The sequence below is a fragment of the Phalangium opilio genome, unplaced genomic scaffold (genome assembly GCF_054372755.1).
Source record: "Phalangium opilio isolate 3A_F unplaced genomic scaffold, DU_Popi_V2 ptg000048l_1, whole genome shotgun sequence".
In the NCBI taxonomy this organism is placed as follows: Eukaryota; Metazoa; Arthropoda; class Arachnida; order Opiliones; family Phalangiidae; genus Phalangium; species Phalangium opilio.
Genome location: NW_028324170.1, coordinates 4766986 through 4791171, shown reverse-complemented (window position 1 = coordinate 4791171; position 24186 = coordinate 4766986). Strand labels below are relative to the sequence as shown.

Here is a 24186-nt window from a genome sequence, read left to right as displayed (position 1 = left end):
TTAAAAAAATATACGCCTTTGAAGATTCACGCATTCACAAAATAACTTGCAAATTATAGTGACTCCATTTTGTAAGTTATAGAAAATGTGCACATTTTGTTCATTTCAGGTTTGAAGTTGTAGAAAATGCGCAAATTTTGTTCATTTCAGATTTAAAGCTGTAGAAAATGTGCAAATTTTTACGATAATTGTTTTGAAGTTGTAGTAAATGCGGAAAATTTTGACGATAATAGTTTTAAAGTTGCAGAAAATGTTAAAAATGTTACACCATTGAAGTTTCATGCATTAAAAAAATAACGTGAAACTTTTAGTGACTCCCTTTTTGTAAAGTTTTTCGAAACTTTAAAACGTTGCTCATTTGCAGCGTGTTATAGCTCAATTGTAATCGCAACTTTGTCAAAAATCGAAAGACTATTATTACCATTATTTCTTCTTTCTAATTTATCTATAAACCGCCTCTGTTAGGTTTGCCTTTCCTCCCGGCCTGAGCCCGAGCGTGTTCCAAATCGGAATCCAAAGCCCTCTTTCCTGTCAACCACGCGCTCTTTCGCGGCTAATTTAGCGACTTCCGGTTGTACAGATGGCCTTTTACTAATTCTTCTTCAACCAATCCCATTCCCAACACCACCACCCGTGCACCATACGTAGCTTGTTGCTATTATTATCCGTTCACGATTGTCTTAGAGCCCGTAGTTTACTTTTAACTGTGGAAAAATCCTCCTTCGTATAAATTAAATAGGTCGTAGCTCGGAGAGACTCAGAGAAGTCGGGAGAAAGTCATATTTAATATTTTATGATGCTAAAAAACACTTAGTTTAAATATTTATTTCAAAAGTTCTTAATTGCAGAAACACTGAAATAAGCTCGAGGGGTTGGGGAAGGGGTAATGGTACACGGGGAGTTTATTTTGAACTTTGAACTTTATTAAAAATACAAATTCTCATAGTTTTCCAAACGACGAATTCAAAATGGCTACGGGAATAGCAATCAATTTCAAATTATTCTCGCTCCACTCATTCGAACACTAATTTTTCTCTTTCATCCTCTCTGATCCTTCGATATGTGTACTCCTTTAGCACCTTGTTATATATGTGTGTGTATACTGCTGCCAAATAGTTTATATTGAAATAATCTAGCCAGAATTATTTTAGTTTAATAAGTTGTCGAATCTATACGCCGCATTAATCTTACTTATTTTTGAAACGCTTTCCAAGATGCTAAAGGACTATACCACACAATTTTAATCTCCCCTTCTTTGTAAACTAAATCCTATATAGTGCTGTACGAAATGGTTTTTTGTTAGAACGGTACTACCTCGTTGGAGTATATCTCTCTCTCTGTTTAATATTGTCAGAAGGAACTTAACAATAATAAGCTTGTCACTTGAATAACTTAGGGAAAAACGTTTTAAAATTTAAATTTAGTTTGAGATGAGATTTCGTGGATAATTTGGAATTTGCACCTCTGACCAATCGCGTAACGCTATGCCTTCTCTTTAACAAAATTCGCGTGCCACGTTCTATATCTCGCACCATGATTATCATGCACATCGCACGCAATTTTTATCAAATCTCGCGATAAATTTCATTCGACCTCTGGAGTGCCATGGGAATTTTGTTAACAAGAAGGGATTGCGATTGGTCGGAGGTGCTAATTTCAAATTATCCCTAAGATCTCAAAATAATTTGAATTTTAAAATTTTCTGGGTGTTTCACAATATGCAGATTGGTCTTATAATTAGTAGAAGAATCTGTTAAAAAAATCACTCGATTTTCCATTTCACCCTCCCTTTAAGAAATTTCGAATTAGGGCTTACTTATGTTTGTTACGTTATTTACGGTATTATGATCGCTTCAGATTTGGTGGGAAGTTTAATATTTTATAGCCTTAACTGTATTACTTCATTCAAGTCGAATACGAGTTTAATCTCCGAGTAGAAACAACAGCTTGGGGTTCCTTCGCCGGTCCCTAGCTCTTTTAAGTACTTGGTTTTAATCAAGAAGGTAATATTTGGGCTTAACTAGTATCCTTGTAATTAATATTTACTTAAGTTTCGAGCCGCCGAGTTTTGTGGGTTTTTCAGATGAGAGCTTTCCCTCCATATTTTTTTTCTTTTTCTTTTTCAAAAAGGCGCTGTTTTCAATTGGTTAACATAAGCCGGGGTCGTAAGTGATTTGAAGCATTTACTGGTTTATCTTTTCGAACAAGGTGTACGCGTCAATAGGTTTGTTTAGTTTTAGTATAGGGAAGCCCGACACGTGTTTTTCTAGGTTATACGTGATTTTTACGTTTACATCGGTTTAGGCTTAGGCTTTTTGCGTCTGTATTGGTGTTATTCCTGAACTATAGCAGCGCAAACCCAAATCATAACGTAAATCCAGCTACCGACCGAGGGCTTAAATTATATTTTTAACTATTAACATAAGTTTATAAGTGATATGTTCCATAAGTATGACACTACCTATACTTCGTAATGTTAGAGACTTGCCTGAGAGCTAGTTCTAGAACGACGGAAGCGAGAATTGAGTGCTACACTTGGTTAATTTAGTCTGTACAAGAAGTGATATCTATTTTACTAGGGAGAAGGTATAAATTCGCCATATTTTTCATCTAGCTTTATCTCCAGTTCAAACGTAGGTCCGGAGTTAATCCCCGCCGCCTCTAAATTACAAGCAGCATCTCATTGGTTCTTGAAAACTCACGTCAGCGCGACGCGAATGACGCAAATTACTTTGTATTTTCCCACTGAAGAGAGGCGAAATAGCCCGGCCTCCTTTTACGTCCCCGGGGTCCCCCCTTGTATTTTGAAAGGGGGACTGGGACTATGGCCCACGCGAATACTTACTTAGACATCTTATACCTTCTCCCTAATAAACTAGATATCGCTTCTTGGTCTGTACTAAGCCTTTGACAGAACCTAACCAGGTGTCTCTCGCTTTACCTCGAATCTATGACCTACCTCACTCACTTCATGCCAAGCTCCAGTTTGTAACCAGTGACAAACTTATGTAACATATCTTATGAACTTATGTTATTAATAATAGTCTTTGTTTATTTGATAATATAATTAGGCCTCATGGATGAAAAAAATGTAACTTCATTGTATCGCTAACGCTTCAAGTTTGATTTCAAGTTTGAAATTTATGCATACATTGAGAATGAGATTCAAAAAGAATAGAATCCCGACGTAAATTTATATGGAATATTTTTTTTTTTTTGGTCGTCTTTTATAAATCGTTCGAAGCAACGATATAGTCTAAAATCAATAAGTAAAAATAGTATCCATTTAGAAGGAAGGCGAGGTAAGAGGATAGATATAAGATATAGCCTTAAAGTTACCTATCATTGTCACTTGACAGTGGTATAAAAGGCGATTTTGACCCTGTTATCTCTAATCTAATAGTCTAGGGGTAAATTGACCATTCAGATATAGTGATGCTAGGTAGCTGAATGAGGTGTATTAACCTCTGTCAATATTTGAGAAATTACATCATTGCGGTGGTGGGCCCTAACCCTTGGCTATTCAATTAACATTACATTCATCCGCACGTAACACCGGTGACTCAAAGTCTATTTTATCTTCTTTTTTACTTTACCATAAGTAACCTGATGCCAATAAGTATGACACTCAAACCCAAACCCTTTGTTAATGAAAACTAGATTTTGTAGAAACGAACAACCAACCCCTCAGGTAAAATCAATAGGTGTAAGAATCAAAGAGTAATATCATAAGTTCATAAGATATGTTCCATAAGTTTGTCACTGGTTACAAACTGGAGCTTGTCATGAAGTGACGTAAGTCATAGATTCGAGGTAAAGCGACGCCTGGTGATGAGCTCTCAAAGGCTTCGTACAGACTAAATAGGAAGATGGACTGCGAAACAGAGTATAGTCAATTCTCGCTTGTCGTTCTCGAACTGTCTCTAGCATTACAAAGTGTAGGTAGTGTCATACTTATGAAACATATCTTATGAACTTATGGTAATATGAATGGTTTTAAATATTTGGGGTTAAAATAGAGTCCATCACGGGGGTAACAAATTTAGCATTACTGCTGTATTATTAAGTGAAATACTTATCGTTATTAAGTTTCTTATGATTTTACTGAGCGAGCAACGTAAAATGTTTCCAGCGCTATAACCGTGATATGATGGTTGTGTTGAAAGGGGTTTAAACTCGTTTCCATGGTAACAGGAATCTGATTGGTTTGTTAACGAGGCGGATCTGTATCGTCTGCTACAGTCCTAGTTTTTAATTTTTCTTTTTTTTTTTTTTTTTTTGGTCCACGCGCTCGCTAGTGACTTCCAGTTTAATAAAATTTTGCGCGCGATTAGACCATAGTTGGATGTATGGCTTTATTTACGTTTGATTCAACCAATATGTGAGTGTTTTTTATTTTAATAAATTATTGAAGTTTAAATATTAAATTGTTGGCTATTTAAATTAGATGGGAAAGATTAGGAACTGGAACCTATGGTTTCTCTAATTGTAGCAATATAATATATAATTAAGTTAACTTAAAAGTTATTTGGGTAAGGGAAAATTTAGTTTAATGTTTTCACATCTCTGGAGCTAAACCATCGCCAAAAATATTAATACCTAAATTTTAATCAAGAACTTAATATTTGAAATTAATTATTTATATAATTTTTGTACCATCAATATTAAATCTATTAACCATAGAAATTAAATTTGGCGCGGCATTACAACCCAAACCTCAAATTACCAAATTACCAAAACTAATCATAATTTCAAAAAGAAAAAAATAATTATAATGCAATTACAATTTGGTAAATATAATTGGTAAATACGTCACGTATTCAGTAAGATTTTTGATAAAAGAGTTCAAAAGTTTATTTGACTAGTTTTGAATTATTTAAATTATTAATTTCTCAATAACCAAAAGAAGCCAAGATTAAAAAATGGGATAGATGATTGATAGGTATTATTTACGGAGATTTAAATTACAAAAATTTTTGCGGCCTGTACATGTTTTTTTTTTTTTTTTTGGAAAAATATTTTCCCATAGCGTATAAAATTACGGGCACGCCCGACCTAAGCCTAAAATCCTCAATTTTATTATGTATCGGTAATTTATTATAACATCGGTACGCACCACGTATTATTTTGTCGTGGGTTAAAGTATTGTCAGAAGGTATTTTAGTGCTATTACTCCATTTCCCCCTAGGAAAAATATTTAGGTTAGCTTAATTCGGTTACGGAATATTAATTTTCATCCCCAAATTTCTTTATTTTAAAACAAGAATTAATAATAAATCGTTAATTTATTATTAAATTATGTTTAATGAAAATTAGCGAGGTTAAGGGGTTAAATTAAACTACCTAATATGTTTTTTGGGCAATTTTTTAATTAAGTTTTTAAATTTAAGCCATTTAGTCAAATATAATTTGTAATTTGATTTAAATATGATTAATGTAAATTAGAGATTTTAATTGGTTAACCTTTAATTCCCCATTATGATATATTTCATTGGTTATTATTTTTTCGTATCGCTTTATAGGCTTAATTATGCATTTAATTTAAATTTATTACTTAATTATGATTAATGGAGATTAGAGGTTGAGATGGTTAAATTAAATACCCTATTGTGTAATGGCTATTTTCACCTACATCGGTTTATAGACTTAAATAATTTAATTTACGATATTGTAATCAAGTTAAATTTATTATTTAATTGTAATTAAACGAAATGTCTTAACTTAAACTTAAAATATGATATATTTCATTGGCATAAGTTTATAGACTTAATTGGCGATTTTAATCGACATTTTAATCGCTTTTAATTTATATGATAATGGGTGGCCTTTCAATAATTATTACAAAATTAGGAATATTATTTTAACACCCCTGTTTCCTTTACCCGCTAACTCGAGTCATAATTATTTTCCTTTAATGAACTTTTGGAACTTTTATTAATTAAATTTTTCTTAATTTATTGCATAGGGGTAGTATATATATATATACGTATTTTTATTTTTTTTTATTTTTCTAAAAACCGGACAAAATTCTAGCTATACATTATTAATATTTAATGTTAATTTTGGCCGATACTCTATAAATTGGAACAAGTTGATTAAGACCGTAATATTAGTATCTTCATTTTGAATAGTTCGTAAACCCAGCGTGAGTGTTATTTAGTTTGCAAGTTCATTATATCTGTTTAGAGTTAATTATTTTGTAGGGTAGGGTAGGATTATTTTTTTTTGAATGTGGTTTATGTAACGCGTCAAAGGCTTAAAGAGGCTTCGGGGCACTTGTGGTTTTCTTTTATAAAAACCCGGTTTTTCTATCGTGAAGTAATTAACCCCTATATTTTTAATTTTTCGCCACCAAAATTCCCAACACCTTTATTTTTTTTTCATTTACAACTTACCTTTATGTCATCTAGACTTTTTATGCTTTCAAATTTATTGTTATTTTTATTTTTATTATTATTATTATCGAAAATTAATTTTTATTAGAGTAATTTTAATTAAAATAATTGGTCGTTTAATTTTAATTATTAAACAGGATTGCCATAATATTTAGTTTCGTCAAATGAAAAAAAAAACGTCGGAGAAGTCGGGGATCTTTTAAAATGGGTATCACATGTTTTCAGGGAATTTTCAAGGTGTAATTTTAAAAGTCAACGAATTTCATATTGGTTCGGTAGTTTTCTTATGAATAATTTTAAACTCACAACATTCTGAATTTCTGACTTTCTGCAAATAAAGTGTCGTTAAAATTGGTTTAGGGAAGACCTGGAATTTTGAAATTTAAAAATCTCTGGCAACCCAGAACAAAATCTCCGCGTGACCATTCAAGCAGCTCCGTGATTGGCTGAGAACTTTTACGGGCAGAAATTAATATAGTTAGGCATAGCGGTAAAAATTAAAAGTTCAAATAACGGGAAAAGTTTTATTGAAAGAAATTATTTTTATTTTTAAACTAAATTATATTCAGATGGTGAAATAATTAACTTCTCGTGCTTTATTGAAATATTCATTTATGTCATGGCAAATAAATCCTAATTTTCCCAAGGCCTCGTAACCGGCAAAAATATAGAGTGTGATAAATTGTTAATTACCGGGGATTTATTAAAATTAAGAAAAGGCGGGTATTTCAACCAATAAGGGACAAGGAATAAAAAAACATTCTGTCAACATTGCCACATTTCATCCCGTGTAAAAGTGGGCGGTTTAAATTAAGATCATTGTAATTTATTTTTTATTTTTCTTGTGTTCTATACCCTATAATTACGACACCTGGGGGCCTTTTTTACCTCTGAAATAATTACCGGGGGATTTTTTTATTTTACAATATAAGTGTTTCCGATTGTTACATTCTCGGGAAACGCGTGAACTTTCTCTCCCTTATATTTATTTGGAATAAGGCCGATTTTATAATCGAGCGATATAATTGATGTCTATATTAGCGGAATTTTTAATTACTAAAAAACGTAATTACAGGGTGCGTAAAATTCTGATACTAGTATTGTGTAGAGCTCAATGAAAGCTTTAAAATGAGCTAAATAACTTCAAAATAGGATGGTAAATAACGGAGTTATCGTCGTTGAAATATATTATGAAAGAATGACGTCATATGAATCATGATTCATATAAGTCAAATATTTTAACTTCGTTATTTACCGACCGATTTTGATGAAATTGGTACCATTTTAAAAGTAATCATCCAGGCTATTCAGATTTACTATGAATTACGCGAAAATAACAGTCTAACCATTTGAAATCCTTACAAATCCTGCTTCATCTAAATGACGTCACATGAGTTATGATTCATATAAGTCAAATATTTTAACTTCGTTATTTACCGACCGATTTCGATGAAATTGGTACCATTTTAAAGGTAATCTTTCAGGCTATTCAAATCTACCATGAATTACGCGGAAATAACAGTCTAACCCTTTGAAATCCTTACAAACCCCGTGCCATCTTCTCTTTAAAAATCCCCAGCTGTTACAGACTATTACCCGATACCTCCAAGGAAGAGAAGTAGTCGGAAAACTAGCCGATAAAGAACGTTACATCATGATCAAATCAATGCAATCGTAGGTCAAAAAACCTTTGGGGGGAGGTAGTAGCTACATCTCTTCTGATTGTTAAAAATAGGTCTGACCACGCGGGAAATTCTATTTTTGGGGATTTAGAAGCCCAGAGGGATGGAGCCCCCGTTCTCCCCGTTCCCACCCCTTTCTTTAAGTCGTCATTATTTGGGGAAGAATTTCTCTTTCTCTTTAGTTATAGGCCTTAGTCTTTACTCTTTTTGAAGTTACGCTGGTTGGTTGAATGCGAGTATAGAAACGTTAGGGTTAAGAGAAAATTTGTCGAAACGAGGCTTTCCGTTCAGCCAGGGAGGTAAAAACTCGCTAAAAATGCTTATTCCGCAAAAAGTTTGTTTAGGAAGTTTTGACGGTCCAACGGGTTTTTAGGAGCTTAACCCCTACCATCCGACCGAAATAGACACTACACGAGTTTTTTTTTCTTACAAGGTCTTAACGTTGATCCCCATAACGCGCCAGCCAGATTCGTTTGGTCAAAAGTTACATTTAGGGAGGAGTAAAAATATATATTGTGGAAAGAACATTGTCACTTGCCCTTATTGATAATAGATTATCTGTAATTGTACTAATTTAGATGATAATTGATAGCAGAAGTATATAATACTTCTCTTCGAGGGAAGTGTACCACCACAAAGCGGGGTATTTGTAACATGATTCTTCCCAACATCTTTTAACATTTATTATAACAAGGTTACTAAACCGAATCACAATCATACGCGATAAATAATTCCCTTATCATTACTCTATTGTGGATTTTTATCCCACGTCACGACAATCAAGGTTTCTGGGTTGGTTGCTGAGGATTTAGTTGTAGTAAACAGTTATAGAATTGACCCTAGCACGGTGCGACCCCCATCTGTAGTTTGATGAACGGGAGAGCAAACAAAAAGGGATCCCTCGCCTGGGAAGAATCATGTTACATTACTAAAGTATTAAGAGGATGCAGAGTGTCATCCTTCTTCTATTATCCCCTTCTTTTGATAGCTACTAATGATATCAAAGGTTTACGTATGTTTTGCTCAATTCTAATTGTACACAGTATCGCAGTTTACCTACCAAAGAGAGTTTTCAGTTGGGGAGTAGCTATGATTGGTGAGATAACGTACACGACCATATTGGTGGGTTGAATGCACGAACCCACCAATATGGCTGCCAGGAAGGTCTGACGTAGTATTCTACCAACTGGAAGGTCTCTATATCGATTTCTTCCGTTGCTAGTTAATTTTTGGTCTAATCTTCTCCACATCTTATATGTATATATAGTTATGGTTAAGAAAAATAACTAAAAATATGTTATAATTTGCAAGCTCTTCATACCTAGAATTTTAATGATAAAAATTCTATTATTAGTTTGTGTTTATGTAAGTTTAGCTTAAATTAACGAGAATTTTTAAAGCAAACTTTTTAAGGCTGTAAAAATACCGTTTACATTCTTAGAAGGCGTTGATTTACCATAGAAAATAGGGTTCACTTTACCTCTTCTAAGGTTGCTCCGTAATTCCTAAACAACCAAATTTTATTTTCCTTTAAAAAAATCGTAAAATTTTACGGTTTTCTTTTGAAATTTTCGTTCAAATTCATCTCGCGAGATACGCGCGTTAGTTTGCCAGCAATCCTGGCGAATGGAACGAGTTTCTTAGCGCTTGAAAAGTAAAAAGAGTGGAATATCATTTGGCTAATTAGTCTAAATTGGTGGGTTTTTTTTTCTTCTTTCTTCTGGTTTGATTAGTTGCAACAGATAGTGGTGAGCGGCGAACTGCCGTGCTCGAAGGAGGAAGCTTCGGTATTGGCGGGAATCCAGCTCCGAATAGAAGAGAGTTGGCCTTCCCCTTCTTCGACGGCCGGCAGAAGGCAACAACATCAAGCCGGGGCCCAAGCCATCACAGACGAAGGAAGAAACCCCGTACCACCAGCGGGAGAACAACTCAAGTTAAAACCCATCTCCGAAGATGACAAGGTCAGTCAAGTCTCTCCGAATCCTTTTCTTTCTATCATTGACACCATCCCTCATCCCTTCATCTTGAGCTTCCCCACCCTCCCTCCCTCCCATTCTCGCCCACCCAAGGATGAGAATCTCTGGAATCACTAGACCTACACCCCCATCCTCCCCATCTTGCAAAAGAAATAGTCGCGTATGTTGCTTGTATCTTATGAACCCTACAGGGGGTGAAATATTTCACGGTACGTACGAGTTGTAAAAGGTGATCGTTTGGAGTCTAGTGTATCAAGTTCACTCTAATTTGGGGTTAAAAAACAAGATGATTTTTTGTTTAAAACGCAGTGTTATCGAGAGAAAACATTATTTGGCTAGAAAAACGGGGTATTTGGTTGGGAAAACGTGGTATTAGTCTGGGGAAATCGGGGTGTTAGGCTGGAAAATCGGGGTTTTAGGCTGGAAAATCGGGGTGTTAGGCTGGAAAATCGTGGTATTAGCCAGAAAAACGAGGTATTTGGCTGGAAAATCTTGGTATTAGCCAGTAAAAACGGGGTATTTGGCTGAAAACAGGGGAGTTTGGCTGGAAAATCAGGGTATTTGGCTGGAAAATCGTGGTATTAGCCAGAAGAACGAGGCATTTGGCTAGAAAATCGTGGTATTAGCCAGTAAAAACGGGGTATTTGGCTGAAAACAGGGGAGTTTGGCTGGAAAAACGAGGTATTTGGCTGAAAAATCGTGGTATTAGCCAGTAAAAACTGGGTATTTGGCTGGAAAATCGTGGTATTAGCCAGTAAAAACGGGGTATTTGGCTGAAAACAGGGGATAATAGCGTGGACAAAGAATGCATTAAGACGGATCTGAATTTTTCTGGTATACTAAAGTCACTAAAGTTACTTGAAATGAATTTCAAAGCGCTGTAAAGGTACGAAAGGGGAAAGAAAATTGGAGGTGTAGTTCCCTAATCTCACAGTCAGAACAAACTGTACGACTACCACTTTAAGAGATGACATAACGCCGGTTTCTGGGAGACCAGCGTGGGAGAGAATTCGCGGTGTGGAAGATGGTAGAATTCTTAGAAACAACACCACTCTTTTCTACCTGAACTCGTAGCTATCCTAACTGCGGCTTCATTCAGACTTCCGTAATCGGTGTTAAAATCGGCGACTCCCTTTTAAAAGGCTCATTAAGAAAAGCAATCAAAAACCCAGGGAATTAAATTTTACTTTTTTTCTTGGAGATTTTCTTCCTTATCGCTTTGTCGAACGGTACATAAAACCTGAACCTTGCCAGATTTTACAATTTCAAAATTCTCCAACGCGTCTATCGGGAACTAGCTCCTTTTCGTAAACCGCGATTTATTTCTTATTGCGTTCAAAGTTCGGACTTGTACTTAAGTAGTTGTGTAAAGATTACGGTACAGTGGATTATTAAACAAGGTAACCGCACCATTTCTTTTATTTTGTAATCGTAAAACAAAGAAAGGGTTATATTATCTCTCAAATTTTTGATTATGATTTCGTTTTATTTTTGGTGGTTCGATCGAGTTCCACTGTAGCAAATGAAACTCGAGTGTATGTACAATCGGTGGTTTAACAGAGATATTACTAATTATTTTAATTAATTAGTACCGCGCTATTAACGATAATTGGATTTCAGTCTCTATTAAAATTTTGCTCTGAATGCTACCTTTACTATCAAAAGTAAATAAAACTAAACCATTAAATAGTAAATAAGTTAAATGGTTGCAATTTCTTACAAGCAATTCTTTGATATCCTTGAAATGGTATAAATTTGTTTCCATGAGCTTTTTAACTTATCGTTGGCTATTATTTACTTATGGACATACCGTGCACTTTAATACAATTCCCGTGCTGTAACCATGGACTTTGTAATTCTATAATGAGTACAAGAAAAGTGGTAAAATTTTGTAACCAGAATACCTCGTCTAACTTTAAACAGTGGTTTCTGAAATTAAATGACCTTGACGTACTAGAATTCTAACGGTTCCCTTTGCTCGGCGCATACATTTTTGTATCAACAAAGAAATCACTCTCCCAGTTTTGTCAACCTCTATCGGGGTTTATAAGACACTTGGATCGCGTTTTCACCTTGCTTTTAACAATTGATGACAAAGTTGGGTGGTTTGGTTAATTTTCTTTAGGAAACGGCCATACCGGAAGTGAGTCGAAGCGCCCCCGGAAGTGGGGGTGGGGGTAGCGGAGGGGGAAAGGGTTTTTCTTCTATGGAATCATGCAACGAAGGCTCCCTCGCTGCCCCCAGTGGTGTGGTGACGCAACCACCCGGAGGAATATTGGCTGGACTCAGAGCCCCCAAAAGAGGCGCGCTTATAAGACAATGGCTGGTGACCAACGGCAACAAACCCCTCATCTCAGCCTCAACGGGGTGCAGCTTAGAATTAAAGGATTGTTTACCACCTTTGTACCACAACACCAAGAATATGGCCAGAAACATAAAGGTGCGTGTCATCTTCCCTTGACAGTTGTAACAAAAACCGGCCGGTGTTATATATAAATTTCTTCATCGAGACTTCCTACTAAATGTAGTGACGAATTAAAAGAGCTTATTTTAACTCAGAGGGGCTATTCACCCCGAGATTCCCTGTGAGATTCTTAGTGAGGTATGAGTCTAGTACACCTATTAAGTGACTGGCCCCTCGACTTACACTCATCTGAGACTAAGGAACTGATTTTTTTAGTTACCTAAAAAATGTTTTTATTAATTTCCGTCAATTGGCATGGGGAAAAACATCGAAAGTGGAGACGCCGTCTTGTAGATTAAAATCTCAACTCCAACTTTAAGTGATGGTGGTATCTTTTTAATTTTAGGATCAGAAACGGAAGTTGTTCCACTCGCACGTGTACGAGAGTGAAATTCACTTGAAGAAACTTTATATCCAAACGTGTAAAAGGTTACCCGCCTACGATTGCAAAATCTTTCAAGTCAAGGAACTTCTTAGAGGCAAGACCAAGAAGCGGGTGAGAGATCTTCTCTCTCTTTGTTTTCTACCTTCCCAGGTTTTATTTTTATTTTCCTTTTTTATCTTCATTTTTAATAAGTCGCTATTTTCTCTCTCCGTAGCTTTAAATCGTTAAATATAATTAGTTTCAATTTAATGCCGGATTTGAATTCTTCTCAACGAGAGGTTTATTTTGATACTAATTATGACCATAAATAACGAAGTTGGAAATTTTTTTAAAATTCAAATTTGATTTTTGTGTTTGAAAATTTCCAACTTCCTCGTTTATGGTTCGATTCTATCGTAATTTGTCTCATTTTAAAAGTAATTTTGAGACGAACTCGAATAATAAAAGGCGATTCCAACGCGAACTATTTCTTTGTTTCTTTAAATCTTAGGCCACTCGTCTTTTGGGTTTGGGCGCCGAAAGAATATTATTATTGGATAGCAAAACGCTTCTTCCGGCAAAATGTCAGTTGACCTCCGACCTGCAACAATGGAGAACGGGCGGAGGAAGATCTCACGATCGTCTAGTCTTAGAATTTCGAGGCACGAAATGGTCTTTCATCACTCCTTCCCAAGGGGCTTTGCGTTCCATCAGCACCGTCCTTTGGGAGATTATGCAAGATTGGGACGGACGTTTTCTAGAAGATCACGTTATCAGCGCCAAAGACGAGATTTTGAAAGGTTAGAATGCGTCACGATATCAGTTCGATTCAAATCGGTCATAACAACCCGTTTATACAGAATCAAAACGCAACCTTACGATCATCGCCCGCGAACACGGTCCGACTATTTACCGTTTGGAGTTGGAAAAACTACAATCTCTGCTTCATTTCCCGGAAGAAGTAGCCTTGCAATTAACCGAGACGGAGTACTCGTTATTCTACAGCGTCCCTCCCGCCAGCTACGTTCGACAGGTGACCGTAGACTTGAGTGGAGGCGGAAGTCCTCCCAAAACTCCCATGGGTCACGATCCAACCGTTCAGGTCCTGATCAAACGCTTCAACGAGGTCAATTCCTGGGTCACTCATATCATCATCTCGCAGCCGACCCACGAAGATCGCAAAGCGGTACTGTCTTGCTTCCTCCGGGTAGCCAAAGTGTGTTGGAATCTTGGCAATTTCAATACAGCCATGGAAATCTTGGCCGGACTGAAGTAAGATATTTATTTTGAAAATGTCTTCGTAAGTTCATTGACGAAATTAGGGTTGCGCTTTAGATCGGAGAAATTGAAGCCATTTTGGTTGTCAGTGAGCGATCCCTTACCTACTTTGGATCACCTGAGCAGTGTCCTGTTGGCGGGTGATTATCCTTCCCCGGAGTATCGTAAAGCTTTAGAACGTGCCTTGGATATTCCCCAGTGCAAACTCATTCCCTTTTTCGGCGGTTTCCTACGAGAGTTGCGGGCCGTTTTGCAAGGAATGCCCAGTCTAGTCGTCCTTCCGGGTCCCGGAGCCCAAAAACTAGAGTTTGTGTCCGATTACCACGGGGAAGATCATTTCATGACGCGCATAGGAGTCGGGGGGATTTTAAACATGGACAAGTTAGAAAGAACTCACCAAGTACTCGAGGACATCGAAGCCTTTCACCTTCACGCCAAGTACCGTCCCGGTGTCGTCGAACGTTTGGCCGATCATCAAGCCAGAATGCAAGAACCGGGACAATTCACGGAAGAAGATAGTCATTACCTATTGACAGCTTCCGCCTATAAACCCATTCAACCTTTGAGTTCCGACCACAAAGTCAGCTTCATTCCCTTAGGGTCGGAATCTCTCGACGTTCATTTGTTGCAGACGATGCATCACGGTGCCACGGTTGTACATTGGGACGAAGATGGATCCCGATCGGCCATTTGCTATCTGAAACTCGAAGCCGGGAACCTGACTCTAACTTGGTGTAAACCTTTATGGAGTTCCCTGAGAGTCAGTGGTGCTCAAGTAAGTAATTTACCACCATTAAAATAAGTACGAAGATACGATATCTTTGTCGATCCTTTTCAAGGACTTCTGTCTTAGCGCGGACATCGAGGACTCTTTGTCCCCCGGTCTCTTGCTCAAGTACGAAGGTTCTCAAGGTGATTCTATGGCCATGGGTAACTTGGAGGAAGGGTACTTAGACTTAAGTTACGTCAAAGACGTTACCCTTGGACAAGGAACGGCTGATTTGATAGCCGTTTCGAAACGTCACGGTTTAGACGACTTGTACGTCGAAAGTAATTGCTTTCGTTTGACATACGGAACGGGACTGTCTGACAATCACGCGCTGGAATTCGTGGCTCCCAGTAAAGTGGCCCGAGTGTGGTACGAAGGTCTCAACCATCTTATTTTCTTGCTGGGACAACAGAAGAAACTTAGTGACAAGAGGATTCAGTGGTTGAAAGAGAAGTACTTACACTTGTATTTTGAAGATCAGGCCTGTCTGGGACCGACACCCGCCGAAGCCATTAAAGTAAGTCATTCATTTATTACTCATTTACATGTTAAAATACATTAAAATATTTATAATAGGTTTTTGGTGGTCGCAAATGGACTCTGGGCTCTTTGGGTACCAGTTCCATTTCGATGGACGTATCCATGAATACTTTCAAAAGAGCTTCCAGTTTCGGCGTTGGTTCTAGCAAACTGCGAAAGAAAAAGTCATCAGTGTCCTTGGCGGCCATTAGGGTAAGTTCCATACTGTAATTAATTTTCAACCCTAAATACACGTATTTTATTTTCAATACCTCAGGATGGTAACTTTTCGGACGACGTACCATTAAGAAAACAGAGCCCAAACTCAAAACTAGCTAGGGGCGCGGTTAAAAGCAGTCCCCAACTAGGTTTGCGCGATTCGGGCCCTCATTCCTTACCGTGGGCTACTAGTAGTCCTCCGCCGGACGCGCGTCACAAGGGTAACTTAAGCCCTAGTTCGAACTCGTCATCCAATTCCAGCGATCACGTTTTTAGATCGAGTAAGAGCAAGGCTTACGGAAGCGGTCGCCAACCTTTAGGTAGTCCCGTTTTTCAATCGTCTTCCCTTTCGCCGACCATTCGCGAAAAATACCGTCAAAGATTCGCGTCATCTTTCGTTCAAAGGTCGGAAAGTGATCCTAGTCGCCTACCGCGCAGTGCCCCGTCCTTGGCCAGTCGCCCGACAATTACTCATTCCAGTCAGATGGACTTCTTAGAGTTTACGGAATTGTACCGTTCATTCATGGTGCGATCGCGCAAAGATCTCAAAGACGTTTTCGAACAAATCGCTTCCGCTTTCAAAACGTCAACGGCAACGACTCCGACTCAAGAAAGGGACAAACTTCCGCCGGAATCCCCGGATTTACCGCCTCCTCAATTACTCGGATTGTTGACGCGAAATACGCCTTTTGACATGCGCGAGAACAACCAAAGGAAAAAAATCTGTGACGCCATTGCTGCCGCGAGTATCGTAGCCAATAGCGCCGGAATGGAAACCTCCAAGACCATCTACTTATCGGTAAAGGATTTCCAAAATTTCTTAGCCACCCATCAAGGCGAGACATACACGGAAGATGAAGTCTTGAAGTTCATTTACGTAAGTTGTTCATTGAGTTAGTTCAATTAAGTGATTGGGTTTAACGTATGGAATAATTAGCGTTGGGAACCCGACCATTGCATGAGGAAAAAGAACTGTTTGTCCTTTGAGGGTTTCGCGCGTTATATGATGGACAAGGACAATTACGCCTTTGTCCCCGAGTCCCAACAGCCCAAAGACGAGGATATGGATTATCCTATGTCCTACTATTACTTGGCCTCGTCTCACAATACTTACTTAACGGGACATCAGTTAAAAGGCGAATCATCGGTCGAATTGTATAGTCAAGTACTCTTAACCGGTTGTCGATGCGTCGAGCTCGATTGCTGGGACGGTGACGATGGAATTCCCGTCATTTATCATGGACATACCCTTACAACCAAAATACCTTTCAAGGTTTGCTTTTTATATTATATACTCGAGGGTTCTATGTCATCATCGCGTCACATACTTCTTTTAGAACGTAGTAGAAGCCATCAATAAGAGTGCCTTCGTGACGTCACCATATCCCGTCATCCTCTCGATAGAGAACCACTGCTCAATGCAACAACAAGCCAAGATGGCCCAAATTTTCATTGTAAGATTATTTATTTATTTCAGGTTGGGTGAAAGGTAATCGATAACCGTTAGGCTTAACATTACAGAACGTTTTTGGCGATAAACTAGTCACCAAATTCCTTTTCGAATCGGACTTCGTTGACGAACCTCAACTTCCGTCACCCAATCAGCTCAAATACCGTATTTTGATTAAGAACAAAAAACTACGTTTACCTTTGACCCCGGCTCTCGGTGCCAAAGCCCGAGCTATGAAATCCACACCGGGACGAACTAATAGTTTAATATCGACTGCCAGTACGGGCTCCCTAAATGATGACGATGATGACGATTACGAGTATGACGATGACGACGACGATATACTCGAAGGTGAGAATTTTTAAGCTTTATTTGGATTAGGCCTAAAAGTTGGTCTACGGTTATTTATTCTTAGAAACAATCCCGGCAGTCACAAAAAGGCCCGATCACTCAACGGGTGATATTGATCGTCATAGCACGGGTACTGTTAGCAAATCCGCCTCACTTACCGTCCGACCGGACTCCTTATCTAGTCAAGAGGGGTTAAGTAGCTCCTATAACCGCGCCTTGAGTCCGGTGGCGACCTTGAGAGCCAGCGCCTACGCTAACAGTAGCGGGGTCAAAAGCGTTCCATCAACAACGGTGACCTCTTCGGACAGGGAGACTTTCGTTCCTATGGGTACCAGTCTACCTTCTTCCATCGCTCTACAAGCCTCGGCCTCCTTAGCCGCGGAGATATGGCACGCTGATGAGGACATCATGTACAAACCCAGGAAGTCCAGTAGCCAAATTGCCCCAGAACTGTCTGATCTCGTGGTTTATTGCCAAGCCATCAAATTCAGAGGTATTGAGCATGTTCACCATGGGTAGTTTTCGGGGTTGACACCGATATCGAGTAGCATTAGTAGTAGTTCTTAGTGTTTTAGACGATATCAGAGGTGTCAGTCAACCCCGAATGTCTTGAGTGTTCTTGAATGTTTCGTAATGTGTTCATGTAAAGTAAATGTATACAATACGTGGTGCAAACACACAAAGGTTTCGTGACGAACCCCAGTCCCAACAGCTCGGTCAAACTTAAAAAATACGCCAGTAAAAAGAACGTCTTGGCAACTTCGAGCAGTATAACGATGCCTAATACACCCCCTATGTCCGCAGGTAATTAAGCCAAGGCCCGCAATTACGCGTCCTTTCTAACACCTTCCCCCTTTAAAACTCAACCGCAATGGATAATGCTGAAGCCTTTTCTTTAGAATCCAAAGCCGAATCAACCCCTTCCAAAAGATCGGCCGCTTGCTATCAAGTTTCCTCCGTCAACGAAAGCACCGCTAAAAAACTCTGCAAAAGACATCCGTTAGCGCTTGTCGCATATCCTTTTTATTCTTGATGAGATTAGTCTTAATTGTTAGGTTTAATTCTTTGGGAATTTGGGCTAGCGATCATAGTTATTTCAAGTTACTTCCTTAACTACATCGCACTCATTGTGAACAACAATTGATGAGAACATATCCCGCTGGTATGAGGATCGATTCTTCAAATTTCAACCCGGTTATATTTTGGGCATTTGGCATGCAGATGGTGGCCCTCAACTATCAAACTGAAGGTAGGATGATTGTAGGAATCAAATTAGGCTTACTTTGTGGGTAGATTTCAACGGTCTACCTATACGTATACTTGAAGACGCTGCCCTCCACATCAACACTGCCATGTTCGAACAAAGGGGAAAATGTGGTTTCGTTCTAAAACCGCGCGTCATGTGGGATCATACTCATATGATGTACGGACGTTTCAATCCCTGGGACAAGGAATTTGACGGATTACACTCCATTACTTTACACATAACTGTCATTTCCGGGCAATGCGTCTGCCCCAGTACTCATACCGGAAGTCCCCAAATAGAACTGGAGATCGTGGGCATACCAGTTGATTGTCAACGACAAAAAACCAAATTGGTCCAGAGAAATTCCCTCAATCCCATTTGGAATGATTCTTTTCAGTTTAGGGTAAGTTAAGTCCTTAATTATGATTCCACGTGGGTCAAATACCTTAACCCCGTGATACAGGTGACATTCAGCGACTTGGCCTTTCTGAGGTTTTCCGTCAGTGATATGGGTACAAGTCACGTGACAGCCCAACGCGTTATTCCCTTAAAATCGTTGCGGCAAGGTTACCGACACGTACGGTTGCGCAGTCCTCAAAATCAACCCCTACAACTATCCACCCTGTTCGTGAACTCCCATTGGGAAGAAGAGGGTCTAGAAATGTCCTCCCATAGCGCGTCAAACGGTCGGGTCGACCCGAGCGGCCATCTATACGAAACGGGTTTGACTAGTGGAGGAACGATTAGCTCCTCCTTAAGCGCCACTGCAACGGGTGCCAAGAAGAACTTACTGAAAGGAAAGTCTAAAGACAGTCCCATTATCACCGGGGAACAGTTACTTAAAGCCGATGGGAAAGAGGTAACCCTACCCGTCAATATTTGCCGAGGCTTAAGCCTAACCCCGAAAACATCTACTCAGAATCAACCTAGCAGTATATCGGTTAAGAGACGAATGTTTTTTCTGGTTGTCCATGGTGTGGTGCCGGATGAACCCGGTACCATAGTCAAGATAACACAAGACAGTACCACTCGCGAAGTTATCTTGCAGTCCTTAGCCAAGGGTAGCAAGAGTGGCGAAAACCCCGATGACTATATACTTATCGAAGAGGTATCACGAGGTTGGGAGAAGAAAACACACGAAAAATCTGGGGCTAACGGCTCCGGAGCCGGAAGCCATCAAAGAATACTAGATCCTGATGAGCATCCGTTAGAAGCGCAAGCTCATTGGCAAGGGGAAGGTAGATTCGTCCTCAAGAAGTTGGGAAATGTGAGTAAAAATATTTGGTTAAAACTTAGGGTTACTTATTCCCAACCACTTTCAGGACCCCAGTACCAGAGCTTGGGTTTCAACCTTACAGAGTTCCACTAATAAAGTAAGACCTAACTTCCTCACCAGTCACCAGGGTAAGTTGTAATCATTTACTACAACAGAGGTTTAAAATTTCCAGAAACTCCATGAACAAGACTTGACCAGCGATGACTGGGATGGTCCCGAAGAGACCTTCTTAGTCTGCGTCTATAACGTATCACCGGAACAACCCTACGCCATTCTGAAAGCCCCGGTGACCAGTCGCGCCCAGGATATCTTAGCGCAAGCCTTGGTCAAAGCTAGACGGATGGAAGACCCATCTTCCTTCGTTCTCGTCGAAGAAGTTGATTATTCTTCATTGGCGGAGACTAATCCTGGTGGGTCCATGAGAATGCCTAGAGGACATCGTGGAAGGAAGGATTCTCGGGTGCTACACGATGACGAGAACGTCTACGAAGTGCAGTCCAGGTGGAAGGCCCAAGGAAGATTCGAGTTGAAAACCAGAGAAGAGGTATGTACGAATAGTACTTGGATTTAATTGAGTTTTTTCGTGTTTACAATACGGGATTTCTGGGGTTTTCGCGCGGTTTTCTGAGTAGATGATGCAGGAGAAGAAACGGGCTTCTTTTTCAAAAGCCTCTTCATTCTCGAGACTCAGTAGATTAAGATCCTCATCGAAAACCAAAGGTAAGTTAAACTTTCTATTTTACCCGTTATTTTTTAAGCACCGTTTTGAATAAGTCACAATATTGTCATGTAAAAGCCCATCAATTGTAGTATGCTCTAATACATACGGATTAGATACACGCACGAGCCCACCCGTAACCTTTTAACTCCTGCACGAAAGGAATCTTGACCCCCCCCCCATGCGCGAACGTCATAAATGTTACCTAACACAAAAACATTTGTAGTATTACAAGCACGATTCCACCCTTGACCTTTTCGCCCCCAGTACAAAAGTACAGTTTTACCCCAAAGTATAAATGTCCCTCTGCCTTAATTAACGCAGAAACGTCATCAGGGGGCTCGTCAAAGCCATCTGCCAGTCGGCAATCATCGACGGAGGGTCACACTACGCGCGCGAGTAGCCGAACTGGTAGTTTAAACGCTGACCCGACCTTACAGCAACCCCAACCTAGCCCTTTATCCATTTCGCCGAAAAGGCCTTCCGGTGATTCGTCCAATGACGATAACGGAGACGCTTTACGATCCGAACCTTCGACGGTGGCCAAACTTAAAAGTTCCTTATGCAAATTACGAGTTTGGAGGTGAAGTTAACCTCCGACCCTTTATGGACACTCCCCTAAACACTAAAAGTCCCGCTCGATTTCGTGTGAAATTCCGAAAGCGCGCGCGAAAAAAGAAACAATCCAACAAACAATGACAAAAATGGCCTAAAAATAATTTCCAAGAATTTTTTTAAGACACTTAAAAATTTTATAATAACAATAACGCCAAATAAAAATTAAATATCCGGAAATTGTTTGAAATTAAAGAGAGGGAATAAAGACACAATAATTTTAATTAAAATCGCCCAAGAAAATAATAAACAAAGATTTAATGAAGATCTTTATTCGTAATTTTTACTATGAAAATTGATTTCAAACAAACAAACAAACACGGGTTCTTTTCATAGTAATTACGCGAAAATAAATAAACAAGAAAAAAATACGTAATTGAATTGACAAAATAATAATATTTAAATATCATAGGCTATATATATAAATATGAAATAATTGCATTAAGGTTAATTTAAACTTAATTGATATAAATTATTTTTTAACCAAAGCCGTCCCTTTTTGACCGTGTGGTGTTGTTTTTAATTTTTTTTAATTTTATTTTATTTAAATAATTAATTATTAAATGATAAAACGCACCTTATTATCCGAAAGAAGAAAACATATTAAAAAAATAAACACAGTGTTCAAGTTTTTTATTATTAATTAAAAAAATTAAGTTTGGTTTTTAAACTGTGATTATATTCTCGCGAACAAAAAAAACAAATACGGTTGTTTTTTAATTTATTTTATAAGAAAAAATTACTGAAAAAAAATATACAAAAAAATACGTTGTTTGTTTGTTAGTTGTCACAAAACCAAAAAAATAAATAAATAAAGCAAGTTGCGCTAGGCTTTAAAAATAAATAAATAAATAAACAAACAAATAATCAAGCTTATATTTAAATCATATTATCGTAGATTGAGTTAGGAAATTTTTAATTTTAAATAAAAACGTTTTAGTGGAAGTAAACAAAGAAAAAAGAAATGCGCTATTTCCATGAAATTATAAACAACAAAGGCACTATATTGTAAATACAAATAAACATACATTAACATAACATTAACAAACAAAAAAATCACATGCAAAAATATTGGAATATTTTATTTTTAGTGTAAATATAATAAATAAATAAATAAATAATTATAAAACCAATTTTTGGTAGGTATAGAACAAAATACTTAAAAAAAATATTTAAGCTTAATTAAAGGAACTTTATCATGAATATGAAATTATATTCGAATAGACCGTAATGTAAGCTTTAAATTGAGACCAAAAACGCCAAAATCGGACCAAAAGTAAAAAAGTTATAAATTTTTGAAATAAATACCTGTTATAACTTTATTATTTATGGACAGAATTTGGTCTAATTCGGCTTATTTTTGAAGCTCCGTTTACCATAAATATATTACAAGTAAGCAAACAATTTCATGGTACATGCCCTTTAATACGATTCAAGTTCAACCAGAGGTGGAAATTTTATAATTAATATGCAAGGAATACTGACATAATAAAAACCCAGACATTTTCGTATAAATTGTTTTATACAAACCAGGCAAAAACTCTGAAATAAATAAATAAACAAACATACAACCCAAAAATAAACAATGGCCAGTATTAATTATACATTGAAATTCTTAAATTAATCCTGGGGGTAGAAGTTTGACTCAAAAAACAATAAATATCTACCATATCTACAGAAAACATTTAAAAATAAGATTTTAAAATGTTAAATTTTAAACTAATTAATATACCTAATTAGAAAAATATTTTAAAGACTTTTAAATTAAAAAGAAATGTCTTTGAAATATTAGGCTAAAGTTAATAACAATATTATACGAAATAATTTTGTTTAAAATAAACAAATAAACAAATTGCACCGGTAGTTTGAACAAAAACAAGTCGTAGATAAACAAGTGACTGTGCTAAAACAAATATGAGTGTTTAAAGAAAAAAAAATAACCCTTAATTTTGCCGCCAAAACATTTAAATTTAAACCGTTAGCTTAATTATATTTTTATTTAATTTATAATTTTCAAACATTCCTTTGAAAGTTTAAATAAACGGCTAGTTGAATTTATTGTTAAAGTATATACTGTATAATTAGCACACTATTAATTAGTATCTATAACAACCGCAATTAGCATTGAAACAACCAATAAAAAGCACAGAAAAGATAATTAACACATGGGGATTATAAAAAATATAAATTATAAACATAGTATATCGCAGCAGCCATAAAAATTGCACTGTATAAAGTTTCTACTTAACCTCGCCTGTAACATAATGTTGAGATAAACAAAAATAGGACAAAAAAACAAATGTAAATACTTTGTTGGTAGAATGAAAAAAAAAAATCTTTTTTCCAGAAATAACAAATGTATTTATTTTAATTAACAAACTTTTACAGGTTTTCTTTATAGATTCAATACAGCACGAGTTTTTCAAAAATTGAATTCGGTACGTTTACTCTGCGCATGCTCCATTTTTATATATATGTTGCAAATCCTTTACGTTTCAAACTGAACTGAACCAAATTATAGTTCCGGATTATCCCCATAGATATTTATAGTTTTACTATATCTATGATTATCCCGTGAGGTGGCGCTAGAGAATCGGGTTAATTTCTTATAGCGGGAACCTGAGAGTAGGATGAAAATTGAGATTGGCACCGTAAGTGTATTGTTTTTGTAATTAATATATGTAACTCTAATTATAATTATGTTGCATTTTAAAGTTCTTAAGTGATTTAAGCTTAGTTGCACAACACTGTAACTATTTTTAAAACTGATTAGATTTTGAAAGGAGAATGTCAACTTAAAAGGTAGGTTCAATTATCATTAATTTGCGTAATTAATTAAGACTAATTATCGACCAAGACTTGGC

At 37.4% G+C, this 24186-nt stretch overlaps 1 protein-coding gene across 5 annotated transcripts in view; it reads left to right on the top strand.

Moving 5' to 3' along the window:
• Positions 1 to 23771, top strand: part of LOC149673870 (uncharacterized) — a 77872-nt gene extending 54101 nt beyond the window's left edge. For 2 of the 5 annotated variants that reach the window (XM_089839643.1, XM_089839640.1), the window contains exons 16-37: positions 9811 to 10038; positions 12179 to 12493; positions 12864 to 13052; positions 13393 to 13681; positions 13742 to 14153; positions 14217 to 14934; positions 14999 to 15445; positions 15505 to 15660; positions 15725 to 16543; positions 16604 to 16939; positions 17004 to 17120; positions 17188 to 17467; positions 17532 to 17960; positions 18152 to 18271; positions 18367 to 18481; positions 18592 to 18716; positions 18794 to 19116; positions 19177 to 19980; positions 20036 to 20086; positions 20162 to 20533; positions 20622 to 20709; positions 21032 to 23771. In XM_089839643.1, coding sequence (XP_089695769.1) covers positions 9811 to 10038; positions 12179 to 12493; positions 12864 to 13052; positions 13393 to 13681; positions 13742 to 14153; positions 14217 to 14934; positions 14999 to 15445; positions 15505 to 15660; positions 15725 to 16543; positions 16604 to 16939; positions 17004 to 17120; positions 17188 to 17467; positions 17532 to 17960; positions 18152 to 18271; positions 18367 to 18481; positions 18592 to 18716; positions 18794 to 19116; positions 19177 to 19980; positions 20036 to 20086; positions 20162 to 20533; positions 20622 to 20709; positions 21032 to 21294 — 6996 coding nt within the window. In that variant the 3' untranslated portion in view covers positions 21295 to 23771. The remainder of the gene's footprint in view (positions 1 to 9810; positions 10039 to 12178; positions 12494 to 12863; positions 13053 to 13392; positions 13682 to 13741; positions 14154 to 14216; positions 14935 to 14998; positions 15446 to 15504; positions 15661 to 15724; positions 16544 to 16603; positions 16940 to 17003; positions 17121 to 17187; positions 17468 to 17531; positions 17961 to 18151; positions 18272 to 18366; positions 18482 to 18591; positions 18717 to 18793; positions 19117 to 19176; positions 19981 to 20035; positions 20087 to 20161; positions 20534 to 20621; positions 20710 to 21031) is intronic. The other 3 variants (XM_089839642.1, XM_089839641.1, XM_089839644.1) reach the window with 3 other exon arrangements.
• The last annotated feature ends 415 nt before the right edge of the window (positions 23772 to 24186 follow it).